Genomic DNA, 23,881 nt, shown 5'->3' on the forward strand with positions numbered 1-23,881 from the left:
AGGCAACCATGGTTTTAAAAGCACCAAGGAGATATCAGAAATGACAGATAAATGGTAGTCTAAAATACCCAAGCAGACAACATTCACAGGGTAATTAAACACTTCTGACCTGGAACCAATGTGGTAATCGCTGTCTGTACGGCTTTGCGGATAATGCTGTCCAAGGCGAACATCCAGTGTGGCTTGATGTTATGATTCCGAAGAACCTTATTGACCTGGAAAAGAGAGGGACATCTAATATTTAACTACAAATAACCCGGAAGATCCAATCACTTGGATGAAATTCTACCTATAAAAATAACGAAAAGTTTTCTTCACTTCGAATTATAAATTTCTACATGCTAATAGAAGACAAATTAAAAATTGCCACTTCAAATTAAAGTTGATTAAGCCCCATGTAAGCAAATAAGTTATTTAAATAGAAGGAAGACTGGCCAAATGGCAATGTGGCTTCTTTGGGACTTAGAATATGCAGCTGCAGAATGGGTGGTGGAGGAGGTAAAAGAGGAAAAGAGAGCCCTGGGATAGTAAATAAAAATAAATGCCATCCCTAAATCTTAGAATTACTGCTTAACATAGTCAAGCACTTCCCCATACTATGGTGATTTGGAAAAATAAGCAAAGGGGAGAAATTAGCATTTTATGTGCTACCTATAGGTTTGCTACAGTGCATATCTTGTTTCCTTTCCACTGTTGTTTATGCCTGTGTAAACATAAACAAGGAGAATAATCTGGCAGACTATTCCAGAAAGCCAATTCACATAAAAAATCTTTATTGTAGGAATATCTTTTCATGATGACTGGTAATGCTATACACATTTAGACACTGAAATAAACATGTGTGTTACCTTTCTGTCCCTTAAAAAAACTGTAATAAAATACACATAAAATTTACCATCATAACTGTTTTTTAAGTGTATCATCAGTGCATTAAGTACTTTCACATTGTTTTGCTACCATCACCACCATCTACCCTCAGAACTTTTCTCAACTTGCAAAACTATACTCTAAACCCACTAAACAGTAAGTTCCCAAACCCCTAATACTTCCTGCAAACCACCATTCTACTTTCTATTCCCAAGAGTTTGAAATTGGAAGCACCTCCTACAAGAGGAATCATACAGTATTTGGCCTTTTGTGACTAGCTCCTTTCACTTGGCATCATATCCTCAAGGTGCACCCAAAGTAGTAGCAGTGTGTCAGAATTTCCTTATTTTAAAGGCTGTACAGTATTCCATTGTATGTATATACTATGTGCATAATCTTTTTTAAAACATCCTTTTCCCATAAGTCTTAGGCCTAACTCAAGTTTGGATTAAGTTCACTATTTGCTGGTTGACAAAGGCCTCTAAGGAAAGAGGCTATTTCCCCAACAGGCTCTGGTTAGATAGAACCTCAGCAGAAACTAGGAGATGGTAACTGAATACAAATGCATGCCAACAGCTTCCCTTGGTCCATCTTCATCAGAATCCCCCAGTTTTCAAGGAAGTCAGTTTGAGAACTTCCTCATAGTAGCTATTCCCAAGGAAATGAACCATTGCCAGGATCCCACTTATTATGGGAAATTCTTTCAGACTGAGTTTGTCCTGGTACCTTCATTTCTTTAAAGCACTTAACCTGCTTATTTGATTAATTAGAATAACACTAACTGCTATGGCTTGGGTTTTGACTGTCCCCCACAGGACCATATATTAAAGGCTTAGTCACCAGCCTATGGCACTACTGGGAGATGGTAAAACTTTTAGCAAGTGGGACATAGTAGAAGGAAGTTAGGTCACTGAGGTTGTGCCCTTGAAGGGGATTTAGGGAGTCCCACCCCTTCCTCTCTTTACTCCCTGGCTGCCATAAGATCAACAGGCCTCCTCTATCATGCGCTCCCACTGTGATGTACTGTTGCTGCCACAGGCCCAAAGTATCAGGGCCAAGTTACCATGGACTGAAATATCTGAAACTGAGCCAAAATAAACTTTCCTTCTTATAAGTTGACTTATTTATTATAGTGACAGAAAGCTGATTAATATACTAATCCATAATATTTCCCTCAGGAGTCATACACATGGTGGACAAGGGATGCTTTATAAACATGACCTGCTTCTCATAGGGTCCTCATTATGCAGCATATTACAAAGGGTCCATTCTTCGGATTCATTCTAATGCTAAACAGTAAGTTAGTGAAAGTGGGGGTGAGTATGTGTTTATCTGGGAGTCCCCTGGGCTTGAGGCTCAGGATTACAACTACAGAATTCTCAGTCTGAATTCTACAGCCAATTTGATTTCCAACCTCTAGGCTAGCAGCCAAATATGTGGGCAAGTGCAAATTAGCTAAATGATTTCACTCTATTTACAGATGGCAGTGTTTCCCCAGTTGCAGTGTAAGCATGCCTTCAACATCTAGTATTAGTGGTAGGCTTTGCCAATGGTTTTCATTTTCTGTGACTCTTTTCCCTGCTCCCCATTTAGCACAAGGACCCAGTGGCTTATACAGTGTTTCAGAGAACACTCGTGGCCACTGACAGATCATCATTTAGTTTCAAATGAGGCATCATTTAATGCTCCAAATGCAACTATCAAGGCACCTTCTACATAGAAGCAACAAATACATTCGAGTGAATTAATTTCTAGAATTTAAATAATATTCTACAGCCTGCTTCTAAATTTATATTACAGGTACTATGAAGAACTCTCTTATTTCTTTCTCCTACACCAAGTAAGGGTCTTTTGGGAGTGGCTTATGCTGATTTGGGCGTAAAGTTCCATATGTAAGTGTTACCCAAGAATACACAGAGGGTTTTGAATCAGTCTTCTAGTTTATGTTGCATAGCAACTCAATTTTAGAATAATCAGCAATCTCTCACTAGATTATGTAGATTAATCTTCACTCAGTGATAGTCTATACTCTAAATTAGGTTTCTGGCTAGGACATACTAGATACTTATGAAATAAGCATGTACAAAATGCTCTGTATAGAAACCAGAGAAAAACTGGGAGGAAAAAGTGACTTTGTTCAGTGACCATTCCAATGCATACTGCTAAATTGCTCTTAGTGGCCACTAGATGGCAATTCTTGTATTGCATTACAAATTGCATGACTACAGTGTGCTATGTTGCTAAAGTCACCAAAGTAAATAGTGACCCACTACATGATTTCCTAAGAAGAAAGTCCAATCAGGGGAAACGTTTCTAAGTTTTGCTATTTTCCATGGTGATTCAGTTTTATGTGTGTTTATCTTTGAGAAATACTAATGCACAAAATAACAAATCCAATACTTACAGACAAGCAGATAGGCAAATATCTCATATCTCTCATCCAAAGAGAACAGAGTTCATTGAAATTATTGAAAAAATACTAAAACCTGTATTTTATCCTATTTTTATGACTGATGTTAACAGAGTTTGTGGCAAACCACTGACAAAAAGTTACACTTTAGGCTAGGGTTGTAGCTCAGTAGTAGAGTACTTGCCTAGCACATGTGAGGCATTGGGTTCAATCCTTAGCAACACATACAAATAACTAAATAAAAATAAAAAGGTCTTGTGTCCTTCTCCACTGATTAAAAAACAAAATTTAAAGTTACACTTACCGCATCTTGGAATCCAAAGAGGACCACCTGCACTTGGCTGATGCCGTGGCTGTCAAAATCCAGCTCTAATTTCAGCTTTGACAGCGTGGTGGCTATGATTTTTCGGTCAGTGGACCTCACAAACTCTCTGAGGCTTGTGACGAGGGTTGTGATGTGTTCCCATTTTAGTTTAGGTTCTTCAGGCCCCTGTGAATAAAAAATATTTCAGTCACACTGTGCTAGACACATCAGCCACAGACACACCACTTCTACAGTCCTTTCTGAGAAGAACTGGGCTCCAAAGGGCTACCCATTAAAGGAAAAGATCACATTTTGAGCTCTACAGCCCTTCTCAGCCACCATTACCACCTTGCTCCTGCCATCAAGAAGAAATCAGACTTTGGGGGAATGGGCACTTACTCCTCACACTCACCAGTATCTAGGATACAGTCAGATGTACAAAGCTTTAACCAAATAGAGGCAGGCTGAGTCAATGAGAGCCTTGTTATCAGAAATTATAATTGAGAACTTAAGGGAAATTCAGGCAACGGGCTACAGGATCTTAAAGTCAACCCATAGAGAGGTCATAAAATAGGGTCATGAATGCATCCAATTATAAGAAAGGAAGAGAAAGCAATAATGTTGGGAATGACAACAGGGTGGAAGAAGAGATGCACACAGAAACAGAAATGCCCACAAGAGGACCAACAGCAGCCGAGTCAAAGAAAAGATGTGCAGACTCCTGGACCTTGAAGTCCCTCTGGTTGGAATTCAGCTCAGTCAGAGACTGTGGTTGGAACTCCTTGAGAGTCTAAGTGTCTTGTTGCTTTGTGTACCTACTACAATGTGCTCCTGGTACTTTAACCTCCCTAAAGCAAGTCAATTTCACGTTGGGGGGTGGGGTGGGGGGAGTGGGCATGTTTGTCTTACACTCCCTTCTTTAAACCATTCATTACCCATCAATGAGGCATTCTGTTAGAAGAATGGGCCAATGGACTATTTTACATATTAAAAATAGAATACAATATTTCTACAAATCCCCTCTCTCAATTTTTTTTTCTTTTTTTTTTATTGGTTGTTCACAACATTACAAAGCTCTTGACATATCATATTTCATACATTAGAATCAAGTGGGTTATGAACTCCCATTTTTACCCCAAATACAGATTGCAGAATCACATCGGTTACACATCACATTTTTACATACTGCCATATTGGTGACTGTTGTATTCTGCTACCTTTCCTATCCTCTACTATCCCCCCTCCCCTCTCTCAAATTTAATTTTTTTTTTTAACTCAGAGCAAAGCACATTGCTTTTGTAAAGAAAATACAGAATTTATCCTTATTTAACTTTAAGAAACAACAAGATTTTTATTATATTCATTTCTATCTCATATTGTACATTTTCTTACTGCATCATTAAATTCCTCAACTGAGTGATGAAAATTACAATCCCTAGGAATCTATTAAAATAAAGAGAAATGCACCATCAAGTTCCTTCTCTCAATATATTTTCATGTGAGAGCTGTCTCATGTTTATGTTTTCATGAGAAAAGATGATATTGAAAAGCTTAAAAGCTGTCATCAAGGAGACATTTTTAAATCAGGCTAGGAACAATTATAAACCTTGTCTTATTTTTTTTTTAAATTCACAGGCAAAATAATAACACCAAGAAAATATCTTTAAGAAGAAAAATGTTATTCAGAAATGGGAAGCTTACCTTAGTGAAAAATCAGTTACATGTTTGCCAACAGTCAAAATAGTAAACATTTATATTTGACATGAGCCCTGTTTTCACAATAGAAAACGTTGTTTCTGGTTTTGGGATGTGTATGTCATAGTCCTACAAAGGAACACTCTCTACTCTGGGAAATACTTTTTGTCCACTTAAGTAATCGTTTTTTCTGCCCCAATTCTCATCTTTCCATGTTAACTCATAAACATGCCTTCATTAAGGAGCATCTTATGTTGGAGGAGCCTGACTCCCTATCCGCAGGCAATATGTGACAGTGTGTGAGCTCCAGAGTTTTCTGCAAAGATCCTCTCTGCCTTTTATCCTTTGAACTTTGAGTGGACCTCTCAAAATGTGGTACAGATAAAAGGCTTTTCATGGTTTAGTATTATGAGGGGCAGATCAATATCCACCTTTTAAGGTAGACTGAGATATAAAGCCTGCCTGAGATAGAAAGATATATCTAGAAATACTTAATGCTCTGAAAAAAAAAATTCCTTCTGATTGTAGGAAAAAAAAAAACAAAGATTGATCATAACTGTAATAAGAGCTATGATCATTTGTTCAATATATTCTGTTATTCTCCTAAATCACGCATAATCTCAAGAGACTCTGGTTCGCAACCTCATGGGTAGACAGATACCTTGTGTTTGGGAGGAGAAGGCTCAGGCTCTGAGAGGGTAAATAAGTGGCCCAAATTGTAGAGCTTTGAAATGATGGACCCTGCCTCTAACAGAGGCCAGTCCAAGCTGGGCTCCAGGTCCCGGCCATTCTATACCTCTGCCCCAATTAGCTGGAGTAGCCAGCCATAAACCTGAGTCAAGACCTGCTTTGCCACTGAATCACCAGGCAGTGTCACAGGATGAAATCCACACAGTGCCCTTGACAGTACACTCAGGACCCTCACTATCACTGGACCATTCTGGATAGGGCATGTGATTCTGACCAGCAGTTCCTGGCACCAAGGTATGCCCTCTTGAAGTTGCTTTCATGTTTCCTTTTATAGAGAACATTCAAGTGTACTTTAAAACTAGCAGGCACCAAACCATTGAATATGATTAACCAACTTCAAAATTTAAGAATTTCAGGTTAGGGGTGTAGCTAACCCAGTGGTATAGCACGTGATTCGCAGGTGGGTGTCCCTGGGCTCAATCCCTAGCACCACCCGTAACCCCCAAAATTCCAAAATTCAGTCATCACAGAAATGACTTCTTTTGCCAGGTTTTGAGCTGGTGGCTGGGACAGGACATTCTCTGCCCAAATGGAGTCACAGTCCAATAGGGGGCAGAGAAAAAGCCCCACACAAATGACATTCTCTGTATTGGAAAAGCATACCTTTGGCGATGAGTACAAGATTTAGGCAATCCCTGGGCTCTGCATGTTTCTGACCTAAAAATAAACTAGGTGACCATAGGAGAAGGCTGCACTCCTCAGCGGCTGGCAGTGACTTCCCTTCCTGCCTCTCTCCCCCTACACTGGTCCCCTCTCCTGCTTTATGTTTCTCTCAGCACCTGTCTCCATCTGGCATAGCAGACAGGCAGAGAAGGGTGGTAGTTAAGACCATATACCATGCAACCAGACTGTCTTCATCCAACCCAGACTCCTCTGCTTAGGCCTGCATGACCTTGGCAAGCGACTCAAGTCCTCTGTGCCTCAGTTTTCTCATCCATAAAATGAGGACACTGACAGAGCTATTATTTTAGTACCACTGTCCTGAGGATTAAATGAGTAAATACTCATGAAATACTAAAAGTAATACCTGGCTCAAAGAAAAGCAATGTTCCAGTAGGACCAAGTGTAGATGGTGCTCATTTCAAGTTCTCCCTGTACCCAGAGACCCTACAGTCACACATATGGCCTTTGGGCTCCTCCTCAGGGATCCAAAGAGGTAGATCTTAGGGAATTCCTAAAGGGACAAAATGTTCAGGCTCAAGAGATAGCAGAGAGGCCTAGTGGAGTCCTCAAGATAAAGACAAGATGGGGTCGTACAAATGGAGCCAAAAAAGGGACAGCCTCGCTCCATTTCCATCTCAGTGAAAAAACAGAAAAACTGTTGGACTGAGACTAGCAACTTAGCCTGATCCCTTCAGCTGTGTCCTTTCTGTAGCTGTTATCCCAAGATGGAGGGAAGAAGCTGCATGGAGTCCGCCGTGATCACACAGGACAGGTGTGGCCATGTAGATAGGTGATGCAGAAGCAGCAGGTAAAGGAGCCCTGATGCCAGCAGAACGGAGGATGACAAGTGTGATGTCCGGGCCAAGCATGTCTGTGGAAGGCTTGTATCCATAAGGGGCCTGAGCTTCCACCCCAGTGGCTTGGAACTGAAGGAAAACCTGTTTCCCCTGGTGCAGATTTGGGGGAGTGGATTCTTCCTCAGCCTATAAGCATAATCCTAGGGAACATATTTTCCCAGATACTACAGACTGAATTGTGTCCCCCACAATTCATATGTTGAAGCCCTACTCCCAATGAATTTGGAAACAAGGCCTTTTACAAGCTAATTAAAGTAAGTGAGGTCGTGGGGTGGAGCCCTAACCCGACTGGACTCGTGTCCCTATAAGAAGCAGAAGAGACACAGGTGCGCACACACAGAGAAAAGCGCATCTGAAAACCTAATGAGAAGGTGGCCACCCGCAATTAAGGAAAGAGGCTACAGAAGAAGCCAAACCTGCCAACACTTGATCTTGGCATTCCAGCCTCCAGAACTAAATGATATTTCTGTGGTATAAGCCTGTGGTCTTTTGTCATGGCAACCTTAGAAAACACATACATCAGGGAACTACAGTTTCACTGACAAGACTTTGCTTTTTTATAGCACATCTTGCCTCTTAACATATTATATAATTATTTATTGTTGCCCATTGCCCTCCATTGAACGCAGTGGCCTCATGAGCACTCAGGTTTGTTGTACTTGCTGAGACTTACAAATGCTCTGAGGAGTGACTGACAGGTGGCCTTGTGCTAATGCCAGGATTAGAATTTCCCAAGATTCAAGGCTTATTTATTGGGCTCCTAGAGACTAGGTAGAACCTCACCACCATGAAAAATTTGTCTTCGACTTAAAAATAATTTATGTTTAAAAATACAGTGTGTACCTTAGGAATTGTTGTTCCCTCTGGGGTAGGCTGGTTTTATTTATGAAGATAGTTTCATATCTCCATGAACTATCACCTGTCATGGCTCCAGGTGGTTAGGACACAGTTAAAAATACATGAACTCTGGGTGTGACTTAACAGCAGGTGCCTGCAGTTCCAGCCTTGCAGGAGGCTGAGGCAGGAGGATGGCTTGAATCGGGAGGTGCAGACCAGCCTGGGCAACATAGGGAGAGCCTGCCTCAAGAAATAAAATAATACACACACATGCACACACATACACACAATTTGGGAAATGAAGTACTTGGGAGAGATTTTTACCTGAGCTAAAGATTCCATTAAGTTCCTCACAACTTTGTCCTGGTCTTCTGTCAGGATCCTGTGAAGGGTGGCCCGCCTTTCACTGTCCTTCCTCAGCATAAAGAACCCAGAATCTTTTTCTTCAGGGGAAGGTGGGGCACTGTGATCCTCAAAATTTTCATCTGGAATGCTATAATAATTGAGGCAGCATAAATCACAGCATGCTCCATAAAGTGACATACCTCACAACATAATTCTTTTACCCCAAGTAAGTCCCATCTTTACCCCAAAAAGAGTGTCCGTATTCCTTTCACATCTTTTTCTCCACAGGACTTGGCTCTGGTTTTGAAAGAGAAGGGGTCCACCTTTAGCTCTGTATCAGGGGACACGGAGCCGTACTCACTGCTGCTGCTGGTGTCTTCTACCAGGACAGGCACTGGCAAGGATATACTCCTGAGATATTCTGCTGGTGACAGGAGGGAAAATAGGCAGTTAATGCTTTTAGAAATTTACACATCCTAGAACACCTGTGGAAAGACCAGTATCCTTTGCCATAGACCTCAGTGCAGAGAGCAGCATGATTATGCTACAAAGGGGACTGGCCATGTGAGTATGATCTGTCCCTGCTCTGTATGACCCAGGCAGGGGAGAGCCAGGAAAGGGCCTCCCAGGCCTGAAAAGGAATATGCCAAGGGTGTGAAACCGTGCAAGAAGACCAGGTTTGGTGGGTCCTGGGTTCTGATCTCATTCTTATAGATGACTTATTATTTTTATCTACAGGTCTCAGTTTTCACATCTGTAAAATATAAGACCAGGTTCATAAAATTTTAAGCCTTGCTGATTCCTGGTTATCATGCCCTGAGCTGCCTTCCTCTGCCACACCCTTCTGTGTGATGATCTGCTTCATCTCAGTCCCACAGCAATGGAGTCGGCCAATCAGGAACTGAACCTCTAAAATCAGTACAGAAACCAAATAGAAAATAATACCCTAAAAAGCATTTTGAAAAAAGGATTCCTAAGATGCAGTTATATCTGGCCTGATGAAGCAACTCTCCCCCAGCAAAAACTTTTGACTGGACGCATAAAGTTCCTCAAATTTACTTGAAATAAGGACCTGGCCTCTTGAGCAGGAGAATACCATTGGTTATCACCACGACTCTCTGCCAGAATGATTGCTTGCCTGTCCCAGGAAGGAGACTTGGGGGGAAAGAACAGCCAGTAAACACTTTCAGGTGTTCCAATGAGAGTGTGATTTTAAAACTGTTTGGTAATTCTGCACTATTCTTGGTACTAAAATGGTTCAGAAATATTTAAGAGAAATAAAATCGATATTTTTCTTTCAAAAAAATAAATTTTAAGTCCTCTTCCTCAGAGGTTCAAAGGTCCACCTTAGCCTCTTGAGACTGCCTTGAAAGGCATAAAGAATGAGAGGCTGTGGGTCTACCCCAGAAGCTCCAACTCGGATTCACCTAGAACAAATGTACTGTCACACGTTACAACTCTGCTCTGGGATACAGATAGAAAAGTATTCTTTGCTAATAGGATTTTGGAAACCAAGAGACCAGACCTCTTATGCCTTTTCAGATTCTCAGATACTATGATTCTATGGTAAACATGGGCTTCTACTTTTTTGGGGTGGGGAATAAGGTTGCATAATAGGAGCTGTCCACAGTTAATCAAACACTTGATTTTAAAAAATTATTTTAATTTATGAGAAACATCTTTAATATCCCAATGCTACCAAAGTCTCTTACTAATGAAAACAGATGTCAATTTGCAGAAAACGTCCACTGTTGCCTGGAAGCCCCCTTTTTACTCATTTCTCCTTTAAGCTAGATGGAGTCAAAAACTTGCCAAGTCTCAAAAGACAGAAGGTGGTTGGTCAGGAGTGGACTTCTGACTCTGTTCACTGTGACTAGAAACCAGTGACCATTAGCCAGGAGGGGTGGGGGCTGTTAGTACTTGGATCAGACAAATGGACATATTTGTGATTATTCATCGCTTATCTCTGACTTACAAATACCTGAAAGCTAGACCAGCCTTCTCTCACCTACACTCCTTCCCTCTCTCCTTCCTTCCTTCTCTCCCCATCCCAAGTCTCCCTCCCATCTTTCTTCCTTTCTTCCCTTCCTTCCTTATTCTCCTCTCCCTCTTCCCCTCCATTCCTTTCTCTTCAAGTGTTTTTAGGTTCAGTGTATGCTGTATTATTATGTGTTGTGTATATAACAGAAGAAAATACACAAAATATGTCATAATATTTATGGTAATTATTCTAGAAGATGTGATTGAAGACCTGGCCTCTTGAGCAGGAGAATACCAAATTTTCTTTTATTTTCCCAAACTTCAGCAATAACAAGTATTATTTTTATAATCAGAAAGATATGCTATTAATAATATTTTTTAACAAGCAAATATTCAATAGGTAGCAACACCACTTTACTAAAAACTTCATTTACCTAATAATGTAATTGGTTATTACATCTTCCCAAAGATGAAAAAAATCCCATTATATAGCAGGAATGGATATTTCTCTGAAAACATTTTATCCCTGACACTCGGAAGCTCTTCCATAGAAATCAGTCTTGGAAAGGGTCTAACCATGTCCAGGAGCATCCTAAGTGATACAATCTTGAGGTAGGACACATTCCACCCACTGGTTATATCATAGATCCCATGAGGCCAGTTCCACTAGCCTATCCCATATGTAGGCCTAGTAAAGAAAGCAGGTGTCATAGTAGTGCCAACCTTTGGTTTTACCGATAGGGAGGAGAAGCTTCTAGAGAGAGTAGACCTCAGGGACAAACAATCTTACTGGTTAGAACTGGAAAGTCTCCCAGGGATGAACTGATTGACTTAAACTGTTCTGTAGCTAAGTCACTAGAAGGTAGGAAGCAAGAGGAAGCCAAGAAATGTTGAGTTTACCAATTTAACCCACAGTATCTTATTTAATTTTAGAGAGAAGCCCAAATGGGTACAGTAAAGACACATGGTAGGCCAAGTGTCCAACAGACAGCAACTTCCAAAATTCACTTGCTTGTGGAATTCCTTCTTTCTGGGCAGCTCATGGGTCTAATATTTCATGGGCCATATTTTATCCAGTGCCGCTATACCTGAAAGCAGACAAGTAGCCTCTTGCTGTTAATGAACAGTAGGGTTACAGGAGAACAGAAAAGTTTGTTGGGGAGACTGCTTGGGAGAGGACATTTCTGGGGTTGCCTAGGTCTGTGGTGTGCTCTGTTTCACTCCAGAAACAACATCAGTTGCATCTGAGGATACAGATTACAGAATGGACAAAAGAGCTGCCCGGGAATAAGATTTCCATTGCTATGAGATGTCAAGGCCCTACACTAAATGCTGTGAATGGAAAAAGATAGCTGAAGGATTCTCTCCTCAGTCTCTTGGTCTAATGGAATGGCCAATCCCTTTTCTAAGGAGTGGGGCTCACTGATAGTGGGGGAATTCCTGCAGAAGCCTATAATGGGTGATCCACTTTACAATGCACATGACAATCAGAAATGCAGGCAAGCATCATTTACATTTCAAAACAAAATCAATGCTTCTTGGAGATAAATAGATTAACTCTATTTAGAATACTTCTAGATGGGGAAGGGGGTCCTACCATGTTTTTGTAAGTATATGTGCGAATCTAAAGAAGAAAGAGAGTGAAGCCTTGAATTATCCTGCTTTTTACCCTTTTTAGTCACTGTATGTGGTGTGACTGCCCAGTAATAAGACAGCCTGGGTCATAACTGTGAATTTTAAGGTTGCTATGGAAACTGATTGCCTAAAAGGAGACCCAATGAGGTAAAACTGCATTTGCTAAGGTTGAAACTCAGCGTGGCTCATCTAGGACATAAAGGAACTTACAGATGTTCTGCATGTCCTATGTGTACAGCCCGGATTCCTCCTCTGCCTGAACTGCTTCTAGACTGATTCCTCTTCACTTTTTGGCCATGCATTCATTCATCCAACACAGGATCTGATAACAGACTACTTGTTGGGAGTCAATAGGACCTGCTCATGGATTGGAGACAGTCTAAAAATGAGAAATCAAAAATGATCCCAAGGTTTCTGGCTTAAGAAAATGGAGACCTGTACTATTCATATATCACCATGGAAGAGAATACAGGCTAAAGAGAATATTATTTTCTTTGGGAAGGGGTGTTATTTGACAGATCTGTTTGAGAAACAAAGATGACAACTAGATATGAGTCTGGGAATCAGAAAAACTGGTCTAGAGAAATTACCTTCATAGCCCACACTGTAGGTGGCATTTAAAGCAAAGGATGATAAAATTTTAGGGAAAAGATGGGAAGAGAACAGATAACCCACCTGGTGCTTCAGAATAGCAACATTTAGAGGAAAAAGGAAGAAAGGGAGGCAGAAAAGGGAAATGACAAGGAGCAGCCATGAGCATGGAGGATATAGGGATGGACCAGGTGTTGAGGAAGCCCTCAAAGGACAGGGCTAAAGAGAGGACAGTCATCTGGGCCAGAAACTGAGGACTAACTTTGAGAAAAGCACTTGCTGCTTTTGGCTATGTACATCTCATTGGCAAACTTGGCTAGAGCAGGTTCAGCCATCATGTGAAAGGGAAAACTCTAGGGGCTGAGGCTGGGGCTCAGTGGGAGCGCAGCTGCCGGGCATGTGTGAGGCACTAGGTTCGAGTCTCGTAAACAACTATCAACAACTAAAAAAAAAAAAAAAAAAAAATTTAAAAAAGGGAAAATTCTAGACTTTCAGGAACAAAGTGGAGAAGATGAGAAGACAGTGTACTTCAAGACAGGAAGCTATCATGGGGAGCAAAGTGGGAGCAAAGTGGGTGTCCAGGGAAGACTGGTTCAGGACAGAAGATGCTGGATATGAAACTTATCTGGAAAGGCAGAAGCAGAGAGTAGGCAGGTGTGGGATCCAGGACCCACCTGGAGAAAGATAAACGCTTTCTCTATTGTAAGGATTAGGAAGGGATCTTTGAGCAGGTAGTGATGAACCCAGCCTAATTCCATTTTAAGATTGGGAGTCATCTCATCACAAAGTCATGAAAAGTTAATTTCTGTTTTACTATAAATTACAGAGATTTCTAAACTTGTTTGGAATTCCTGCCTGTGCCTTGAACTTACCCATGCCTGGCTTTCCCTGACCAGATAACAACCCTCTCTGAAACCTCCGTGGCGCCCCATAAATCCTGATGTTGGGATCTGAATTTATCCCCAACCTTGAAATGTTAAGCCATGTAGATCATCAACCTACTATCTGCTTTTGTATTATGCTTGTCAAAATCCTGTTAGCTGTAAGTTTCTCAAGACACCCCCCTTTGCAACTTTTTGTGCTAGTAAACCTTTTTCATGGATTGTTGGGGTGCTGATTTCTAGCCCAGCTTAGGGAGAGACAGCCGCTGGCCAGTTTTCTTTGTGTAAACAATATTAGCTTGCTTTAATTTGATTTAAAATTGGAGTCGGTGGTCTTTTCTTTGCGTTATGGTTCAACAGTAGCTCTATAAGTTTGTGTTGAAAATAAGATCAAATCCACTGCTGGGCTTCCTAGTTTCTCAAGTTCTAGAGATTTTTAGGTATATGGAAAACTGTAGGGCATTCTGTGGTAGCTGTCATTGTCAACTGGAAGAAGTTCATGTATAACTATTTCCAGAAAGGCAAGAGACAAGTCCTGGAGAGCACAGTCACAAATCCCTAGGTATCAGTCCATAGGTGCTGACTGGGTTCTCAGACTGTAAGAGAGGAGGCTGACAAGATTTCCACTCACAGATGGCCTTACTGCCAATGTCTTGCCAACAACTAAGAAGCCCTCTGCTATGAAACTGGCTGTGAAAGATCTGTGAAGAGTCTGGATGATGAACCTCTCTGAGGATAGTTCATGTCACAAGTGTCTCTCTGAAGGGTGATTCTTATTGCTCCATGTTAGGGGTCAACGGGAAAGAGTGTTGAGTCCAAGATTCCCTAAGAGATGGCTTTATAAGAAGCCAGGGGTAGGTTGGGGTGTGGAGGGGTAAGTGGCCTGTCTATGAACCCAAAGTGCTGGGAGCTCCTGACTAGGGGAAGGAGATGACTTTAAGGGACTGCATATGTTCCTGCTTTGAGAAAGTGGGACTGTTTCATTGCTATGAAGGTAGCCTCAGATGCTAAAAGCTTTACATGAGCAACAGGGACTTGCACAGGTTCTTCCTCCCAAGGACACTCTAGGGACAAAGCCCTGCCCCAACACAAAGTCTCCTCCCTGGTCAGCCTAACTCCATCTCCAGTTGCTCAAACATTGAATAATTGTTCTCATATTTGAGTGACTTTAAGTCAGCTGGGTTTAATGAGCATACAGAATTCCAGATTGCACTTCCAGTTTCTGCAAAGGGCCAGCCATCTGCATTTTTTAACCAACACCCCAAGTGATCCATGCCGACAGGACCTGGGCCGGAGTCACTGCTGCTCTCCTAGCGCTAACTGTACAGTAGAGGTATAAAGTGTACTGAACAAAGGTTATTAAATAAACCATCTTCCACACAGCTATCAGAATGATCCATCAGTGGCTTCTCTGGCCAATATGGTTAACCTAACGGGGAAGGAGGGCCTCATCACCACCACCCTCCTGCTCCTTTCTGAAGGGGAACAAGTGTAGTTACTGAAGCCAGGGGTCCCAGAGGCAGGGCCGTAGTCTGTTCTCTACACAGAAACAGGCATATGACCTACACAAGATACCCGGGGAAGGAAAAGGCCTGTCATTTATACTCATCTGGAAGGAGAGGAAGGCCATCATGGTCACGGTTGTAATTAATAGGAAGCCTGAAGATGCTCAGTAACACCCAAGAACAATCAAATGGGACTTCACTCCTAATTAGCAGGCGTGTCTTGCCCTTCTGAGGAGGAGAGGAATGTGCTCATGAGCCCCATCACCCCTGGAATAATACTCCTTCAACTGAGTCTGAACAAGCTAATTATGCAGGGAGTTGGGGGCTGCCCATTTTTTCTAGTTCCAAGTCCCTGTCTCAGGTAAAGGGGTCAGACCAATGAGGATGGGGGATGAGGGATAAAAGGAATTCATGAGGCTGAAGGAAGTTCTGATTCAGGAGAATCTGGAGGGCCCTGAGAAATGGCAGGGGACCTTCAGGCTGTGGGCCACAATTCTCAACAAGCCACTGAGCATGAACCAGATCAAGAAAAGGAGAGCAGCAATACGAGTTAGGACAACCACCTGGTGAAGTGCTTGCTGGGCTATGCATGTGACACAAGTGTCTCATTTAATCCTCACAACAACCCCATGAGTGGTAATCTCAGTAGATGTCTGCCTTCCACCGCACACTCACTCCAAGCACAAGCTCGCTGAGAAGCCCCTGGGCAGAAATGCCAGCTCACTGGGAGTGCACAGCTGAGTTCACAGAAGCTACCATTCCTATTATGTGCAACAGGAATCTGTTTCCTGTGAATGAAAACCTTGTCACATGGAAGGGGTAAAACAATCATGGAGGGAGTTTCTGGGCAAAGCTCCAAAGCTCTCCTAGGATTTATTTTATTTTATGTTCAGAACCAACTTGGTGAAGTAGACGTTGCTACCAGCACAAAATGACAGCCAAAAGAAGTATATTATTGTGTGTCGTCTACCTAGAAAGTGGTTCAGTTGGATTAGAACTGACTTCTGGGACAATGCTAAAGGCAGATGGTGCAAAAGGCTGGAGGCCCTGCTGGGGTACCCTGGGAAAGTGCAGTGACTGTCTCACAGGGGCCTTGAGGCCTATGGAGAAACAAACAGAGGGTGTGGAGAATGTCTCTTCTCTTCTCAGAGGTCCCTCCACCCTACTCTTGGAATTCCAGAAAGAAGACAGGAAGATTTCTCAGGAACCCCAATTAATGGGTCTCAACATTGGGTAACTGGCTTTGAGGCATCCAAAGCACCTGCTAAAACCTTCCCCATTTGGCCCACAAAACCCAGGCACAATGGATCTTAAGACCCCTGCTTCCATCAACCCCTCATCCAACATAAAAGAATCTCAAATATGTTCCTCTCTTTATAATTCTTTGAAATGCTTCAGTTGATCTTCCTAGAGCAAATCTAGCTTCCTGGTTATGATATGCAAAAGCCAAATTGCGAAAACAAAAATATCACCTCTGACCCATTAAAACAGAATGTATTACCCCAAAGGCAAAAGAGGGGGGTATCTGGAACTGAAATTTCCCACAAGAAAGCCATTAGGTGGCCAACTGGCTCCTACATAAGAAAACATGGACTTCACTCAAATTGAAGACCTCAAAACACAGTCACCATCTTGCATTCAGGGAATAACAATTCAGGCCTCCCTTATGAAAGAGAAAGAGAACAGGTTTCTGAAGCAATAAGCCCAGCCAGGGTTGCAGTAGCCCAACTCCTTAGTACTCAGAAGTCCCCATGTATGAGCAAGGAGTGCAGTTGTGGCTACTTATGGAGAGATGGGACGTGAAATGACAGCCCTCTGCTCAATAGGTAAAACAAACTCACCATTTGATCCAGCGGAAAGCGCTGTGGGAAGAAAAGCAAACAGCAGCATAAGCACATGTTGGCCTTGTTATTAAACTGAGAAATCAACAAAAAGTGTCTTGAAATGGGATCAATGCCCTTCCCAAACATTGAATCTGCCCATCCTCATCCAGTACTAACATTAAAGATGCCATGAATAAATGGATCCTTTGTTTTCTTACTGAAATGAGTTTTGGAAATTATTGCAAAAAGACAATTTACTTATGTTTTTATACTGCTGTTTTATTTATAGTTGTCAATCTTCTTTTTCTTGTTCTATGGGATAGCATGTATTTTCTACTAACTAATGTTAAAAGAACATATTACCTAGATGGCTTGGAAGTTTAACAGCTCTCAAATAGTCCTGTAGCCCATTAGTGGTTATTTGGGATTTCAGTTCTAGAAGGCTACATTTCACCTCTTTTAGACTTTAACCTTAGGATCTCAATGCTAGAATACTTATAAATGCTAACTGGATGCAGTGGTGCACACCTGTAATCCCAGTGACTCAGGAGGCTGAGGCAGGTGGATCACATGCTCAGCAACTTAGTGAGGCCCTATCTCAAAAAAACAAATAAATAAATAAATTTTAAAAATGCTGATATACTAACCATCTACTGTGTGATGGAAGATCACTGATGTATGAGGCCTCAGCATTTGTAAAATTGATGGAGACATGGCTCCCTGATATTGAAAACAAATGCCTGAGAACATCGTTTATAACAATTTCCAGGAATCTCTGTAAACAGAGAATTTTATTTCTGGAAAAATCTTCCATCTTAAAAGCTTAGGATGTACTAACTCTACTGAGATCCTCTTCAATGCAAATACATACCTGAAAACTTGGGTTGTGACTTTTTCTTTTTGCTGGAAACTTTTAAGAACTCATCAACAAGCAAGTCATTAGCACAGGCTCTCTTGTCTGGGTCTGGTTCAAAACATTTCAATATGAATGCTTTAGCCTCTGCAGACATGGACTCTGGGATCTCAGGGTGGACTTTAAACATCCCAACCTATGGCATGAACAGAAAAAAGAAAAAGCACAATGAAACTCCTGAGTGAGCATCTTGTCCATGTCCCACCACTTGTCCCCTCATCATGTTACAAGCTCATGCTTTTTTCCAAGCCCGCCGATGAACTTTCTATAGGTTATAAAGAGCTTACAGACAGCTTCTGGAACTTTACCAATGACACATCCAGAGTAATTAGCTAAGACAGAAGATGCATTATGAAGTACCTTAACATTAGTACCTTAACATTCAAAAAGTTTTTTTTTTAATTGATATAACTGATTTGCTCACAATAGCTATATGCCATGTATTGTGCTTAATCTTCAAGGAGATTCATAAAGGGAAAAACTGACAATCCAGTTGATTATCCCTCTTATACCAGTGAGGAAAATAAGGCTTAGATGGGCTGAGGTTACATGATTACGGAAAGGCAGAATTGGGATTTGAACCTTGCTTGCTTGAAATATAGCCTATATTCTTTCCCGTGTTAAATAATTTGTGAATGAATACTGCCCCTCTCTCAAATAACCTACATCATGAAATACTTAAAAGTATTTTGAAATTAAACAAATAGTACTTTCTATCACAATTAGAATTTACTTCTCATTGCTGCTATTTCTAAAATGTTTTGGACTAGGCTCAGTGGCACATGCCTGTAATCCCAGCAACTTGAGAGGCTGAGGCAGGAGGATCACAAGTTCTGGGCAACTCAATGAGACCTTTCTCAAAAATAAAAAATAAAAAGGGGTGAAGATGTAGCTCAGTGGTAGAGTGCTCCTGGGTTTACTTCCTAGTACTACATACCCCCCCCCAAAAAAATTTTAATGATGTTTTCATGTATTTAGTACAGAGAAAATCTTCTAAGGACATATTTTTGGTATGATGAAGCTCATATAAATTTACTTTTATAAAAATAATAATATATAATTACTTATAATTACATAGCATTTAGTATGTGTCAAAAACTATTCTCAGAGTTTTATATATATTAACTCAGACACTCCTCAAAAAAACTCCTGTTAGATATACTATTTTTATCCCCATTTTGTAGATGAGGAAACTGACATACAAAGAGATTAAGTAATTTGCTTGAAATCTTAAATATCTTGACCCATGCTGAGGCTTGGCTCTGAACACTATCAATCAGGGCAGAGTCCACCTGATGGCTTCTTTTTAAGACAGTGTCACTTCCCATGCACAGAGGAGGCTAGCCCAATGGAGACAAAGGCATGTTTTCCAATGATCACTGCACTAAGGGGTAATTCAGCAGCACGTTAGAGGGAAGCCTTAAAGATGGGCTGAGAAGAGAAAGACATCCTTCCTCTCAAAAAAGGCAGCTGACTGTTCTCCTACTCTTTTGGACTGGATTACAGCCCTCCTTTTTCTACCAGCAGCATCCCAGCAGATTGCCTTCAAGTTTAAGCCATACTTGGCAAAAAAGAAATGAGAGATGTGTACACCATGGCCCCTCATGGGAGGCCACATGCAAATGAGCAAAGGCTAGAAATGCAGCCAGGGGAGGTAGAGGGTAACAGTGATCCTCAGAAGTCCTCTGCATTGGAGAAAAACACTTTTCCATTTTAAATTTCCCACTCATCTAGTCTAGCAAGGGAAGGCTACAGGGACTCAGGTTTCGGCCACACCTAGTCCTTAGATCCCCAAACTGTGGCCATGGCTCTCTCAGGCCTCTTTCCATCAGTGCCTCCTACTTTGGGAACTGGGGCTGCTTCCCATATTCCAAAGAATTACTTTTCAGCCAGTTACCAGGCTAGCCAACCAGATTTCAAAGAATAAGACTGACTGACTTAAAATGGTAATTATGCCCTTTTTAAAAATGGACTTCCAAACTATTAGGATCGAGAAATAAAGGAAAATATTGTTTTGATTGAATCCTTAATTGGATAAAAAAAATGTTCCTAGATCTCCCTCCATGGAAAACACTCAGACTGTTTCCCAAACAGCCCAAGTCACTTTCCACACAGTGGGGTGTGATTTACACTGTGCTGCTGGAAGGGGGTCCAAGGGAGTTCCACTGACTTTCCTTCTAGAGCTGAGAAAACCAAAGCAGAGAGATGCCTTGTGAAAGGCCGTGGCCCTGCCTCCAGGGAGAGGGAATCTTCTTGGACTTGAATGTGCTCTCAGCTCCTGCTTACTTAGGCTCCTTGCCCCAAACAAAATACAATATATACACATAGAACACAAAGCCTATCCAGTAGCTATGAGGAACTTGATCCCTTTAAGATAATACGAAATGTGACCTTGAACATGGCTGCTTGTGGCTCTCCTAGTTCATAAAATGGTGGTTTTCCTGTAGCCATTTCAATGATTGTGCAGCCCAAAGACCAAATGTCTGCTGCTTTTCCATAGCCTCGTGGTCCTTTATCAATTATTTCTGGTGCCATATACTGAAGGGTACCTGAAAGCACGTCAAACACATTTCCACTTTAAAAAGAGAAAACATAGTTATCTAATGACAGCTTCAATTTTTCTAAGTAAGACAAATTTCAAATCATGATTCTGGTCCTAATACCAGTTCCAGTTTCTTATGCTATTTACAAAAGTAGAAATAGGAATTTTTTATGATGGATTTTATCAGGGACACAGAAATAGTTTGATATCATCATCTGGTCATAAATAGGTCCACCCTCACTCCCTAGATGGGGGAGTATTACCGAGGCATCGTTCCCCTGGACGTTCTCAAGAGAATTCTAACCATGAGTCTTTTGAAAATGACAGAGAATACATCAATACATTTTCTGTGTTCAGTTCTTCAAATATCTGAAGACTGCTATGATGTATGCTTCTAATCTTTTCTAGGAAAAAAAAATCTAGTCATTCATCCAGTTCCTTAGATCTGTATTTCTCAGTTCCTAGACTGAATGCTTAGTTCTGTTTTCATTCTGGAGGTCATTATGTTAAATAAAAGGCATAGAAAGACAAATCCCATGTGATCTTACTTTGTGGAATCTACAAAGGCTGACCTCCTAGATGTTGAGACAGAACAGTGGTTACCAGAGACTGGGGAAAGGAGAGTGGAGAGAAGAACATGGAAAGGTTGGTAATGGGTATGAAGACCTAGTTAGATAGGAGAAAGAAGTTCTGCATAGTAGGGCAACTACAGAGAATGATAATGTTAAAAAAAGAAAAAGAAAAAGAAACCCTAGAAGAGGGGATTTCAAATGCTTTCACCACAAAGAAATAATAAATGTTTGAGGAGATAAATAGGCTTACCCTGATTTGAACATTATACAAACTATACAGGTATCAAAACACCATGTGGCACACTACAAATATGTATAGGTTTTCATGTGCTAATTTCCCTTCCTCCCTCCCTCCCTTCCTTCCTTCCTTCCCTCCCTCCCTCCCTCCTTCTGAACCTGGGGGTATTTTTATCAATGAGCTATGCTCAACCCTTTTTATTTTTTGAGACAGGATCTCACTAAGTTGCTGAGACTGACTTCAAACTTGAGACTCTCCTGTTTCAGTCTCCTGAGTCTCTGGGACAATAGTTGTGCCATCTCTGGCTTCAAGGATTTTTAAAATTAAAAAAAAAAAAAGTCATTTCTGTTTCTTAAACATGGTAGCATTAAGATTCTGAAAATCATGGTGAAAAACAATGCAAATAATTTCTGATATACTCTACTCTGTAAATCAAATATACCTGACTCCTGCTGTGTATCTGACATCCATGAAAAAACAAATTAGACAAATCACAAAAGATCATAAGCCATTAACAGAGACAGACCCCCACACAGCACCCATAAGAATATATGAAAAAGAGAGATAGAAAAGGCTGCATGGAATCAGATAAGAGTGCTCTATGAGGGGAAGAGCACAAAATAAGAAGCTGAGAGTCCCTGGTTCTAGCCCTGCCCTGGTACCTTCCAGGGAAACACTCAAGATGACAGGCAAGACTTGGACTTCTATTGCCCTCTAGAATGGGGATGGGCCAGGAGTGTGAACAGGAACATAATGCCACTGTTATGGTTCACATCTTAAATGTCCCTCAAAGGCCCATGTGTTAAAGGCTTCGACCCCAGCTGATGATATTCCTGGGTGGTGGTGGGGACTGGTGGAGGGAAGTTAGGTCATCAAGGGCCCACCCTAGAAGGGGATATTGGAGCCTGACCCCTCTTCTCTCATTGCTTCCTGGCTGCCCTGAGTTGAGCCGCTGTTGCTCTGTCCCCTGCCATGATGTTCTACCTCACCACAGCCCCAAAGTGATGGGACCAATTGACTACAGACTGAAACTTCCAAAACTGTGAGCCAAAATAAATCCTTCCTCCTTTGAAGTTGTTTTTCTCAGGTATTTTGTCACAATGACAGAAAGCTAAGACAGTCACCATATTCCCCATTTCTGATACACTCACATGAATAACACAATCAGCAAACAGGAACTCATCCAAGGGGCAGTGCTGAATTACTTCAAATTCTGAGGTGTTTGCCAAAGACTTACATCAGTATTTCTGATTCATAATCAAACTGACATTTTGATAAATACAGATGACAGCTTAAATGAATACTTCATGTGTGATTTATAGGAAAACTGTGATGTAAAATTCCTCCAAATTGATCCCATGAAGCCCACTGTCCAAAGCTAGAAACTGACTGTTGTTCATAAAAATAAAGTATGAAATTTTTTTCAGGTATTGACACCTTGTGAATTTTATTCTCCATATGACAGCAGCTCAAATTCATGTTCACATACAACAGTACACATCTACACTCTCAGCTTAAACTAGCAAAATCACCAGAGGAAAGCCTTTCTCCTTGCCATGGATAAGGCAACCGTGCTCCCCCCAAGACTCAACTACCCTTAGTACAAAATTATTATGATTTCTCTTCATTCATAGTTTTTCCCAAAGTGATAATTTTTTTAATTTAAATAAATCAAGAGGGCCTTTAGAAAACCTGTGCTGAAACCTATACTCTATTGATAATAATAGATAATACACTGTTTTGCTGTTACTTCTGGTTCTATAAAAGAATTGGTGAAGAGAATTTATGTTGCCCAAATATCTGAGTGGGAGTTACAACTAATCAAAAAATATAGTAAATTTTAAAAACTGGTATAATTCAAGCAATGCCAATAATAAATGATACAATATTTTTATCAATCAGGCATTATTTATAGGAGCTCTATCTGATCAGTAGAGGAAAGGGACCAGAAGGAGAAATACTGGGGAAGGATACTGACCCAATCATATTGTTATAACTGTGTCCATGTGCAAATACATAACAACAAGTCACCATTGTGTACAACTATAGGGCACCAAAAAAATATGACGAAATACAAAATAGCTCCCTCTGCCAAGTGTGTCATCCAGCCTTCACTGAACAAGTTACAAAAAACAGGTTGTTGGGGCTGGGGATGTGGCTCAAGCAGTAGCGCACTAGCCTGGCATGCGCAGGGCGCTGGGTTCGATCCTCAGCACCACGTAAAAATAAAATAAAAAAGATATTGTGTCCACCGAAAACTAAAAAATAAATATTTAAAAAATTCTCTTTCTTTAAAAAAAACAGGTTGTTATGTATTCAAATCTGTTCCTCTATTTACTCCACAAATACATGACACATAAGTTTTTTGGAGGAGTGCTGAGGGTTGAATCGGCCCATCATGAATGCTAGGCAAGCACCCGACCCCTAAGGTATATCCCCTAGACCCAATATTGCAACATAAATAGACTTCCAG

At 41.1% G+C, this 23,881-nt stretch overlaps 1 protein-coding gene across 3 annotated transcripts in view; it reads right to left on the reverse strand.

Annotated features, from left to right (window-relative positions):
• The window catches only part of MAP3K5 (mitogen-activated protein kinase kinase kinase 5), a 204,624-nt gene that overhangs the window by 19,898 nt on the left and 160,845 nt on the right, over positions 1 to 23,881 (reverse strand). For 2 of the 3 annotated variants that reach the window (XM_081293967.1, XM_081293969.1), the window contains exons 19-25: positions 20,448 to 20,605; positions 18,015 to 18,192; positions 17,162 to 17,182; positions 8,972 to 9,152; positions 8,708 to 8,876; positions 3,582 to 3,767; positions 110 to 215 (exon numbers count right to left, since the gene is read on the reverse strand). In XM_081293967.1, coding sequence (XP_081150093.1) covers positions 110 to 215; positions 3,582 to 3,767; positions 8,708 to 8,876; positions 8,972 to 9,152; positions 17,162 to 17,182; positions 18,015 to 18,192; positions 20,448 to 20,605 — 999 coding nt within the window. The remainder of the gene's footprint in view (positions 1 to 109; positions 216 to 3,581; positions 3,768 to 8,707; positions 8,877 to 8,971; positions 9,153 to 17,161; positions 17,183 to 18,014; positions 18,193 to 20,447; positions 20,606 to 23,881) is intronic. The other variant, XM_081293968.1, reaches the window with a different exon arrangement.

Source organism: Spermophilus citellus (genome assembly GCF_964194105.1).
Source record: "Spermophilus citellus genome assembly, chromosome: 5".
Lineage (NCBI taxonomy): Eukaryota > Metazoa > Chordata > Mammalia > Rodentia > Sciuridae > Spermophilus > Spermophilus citellus.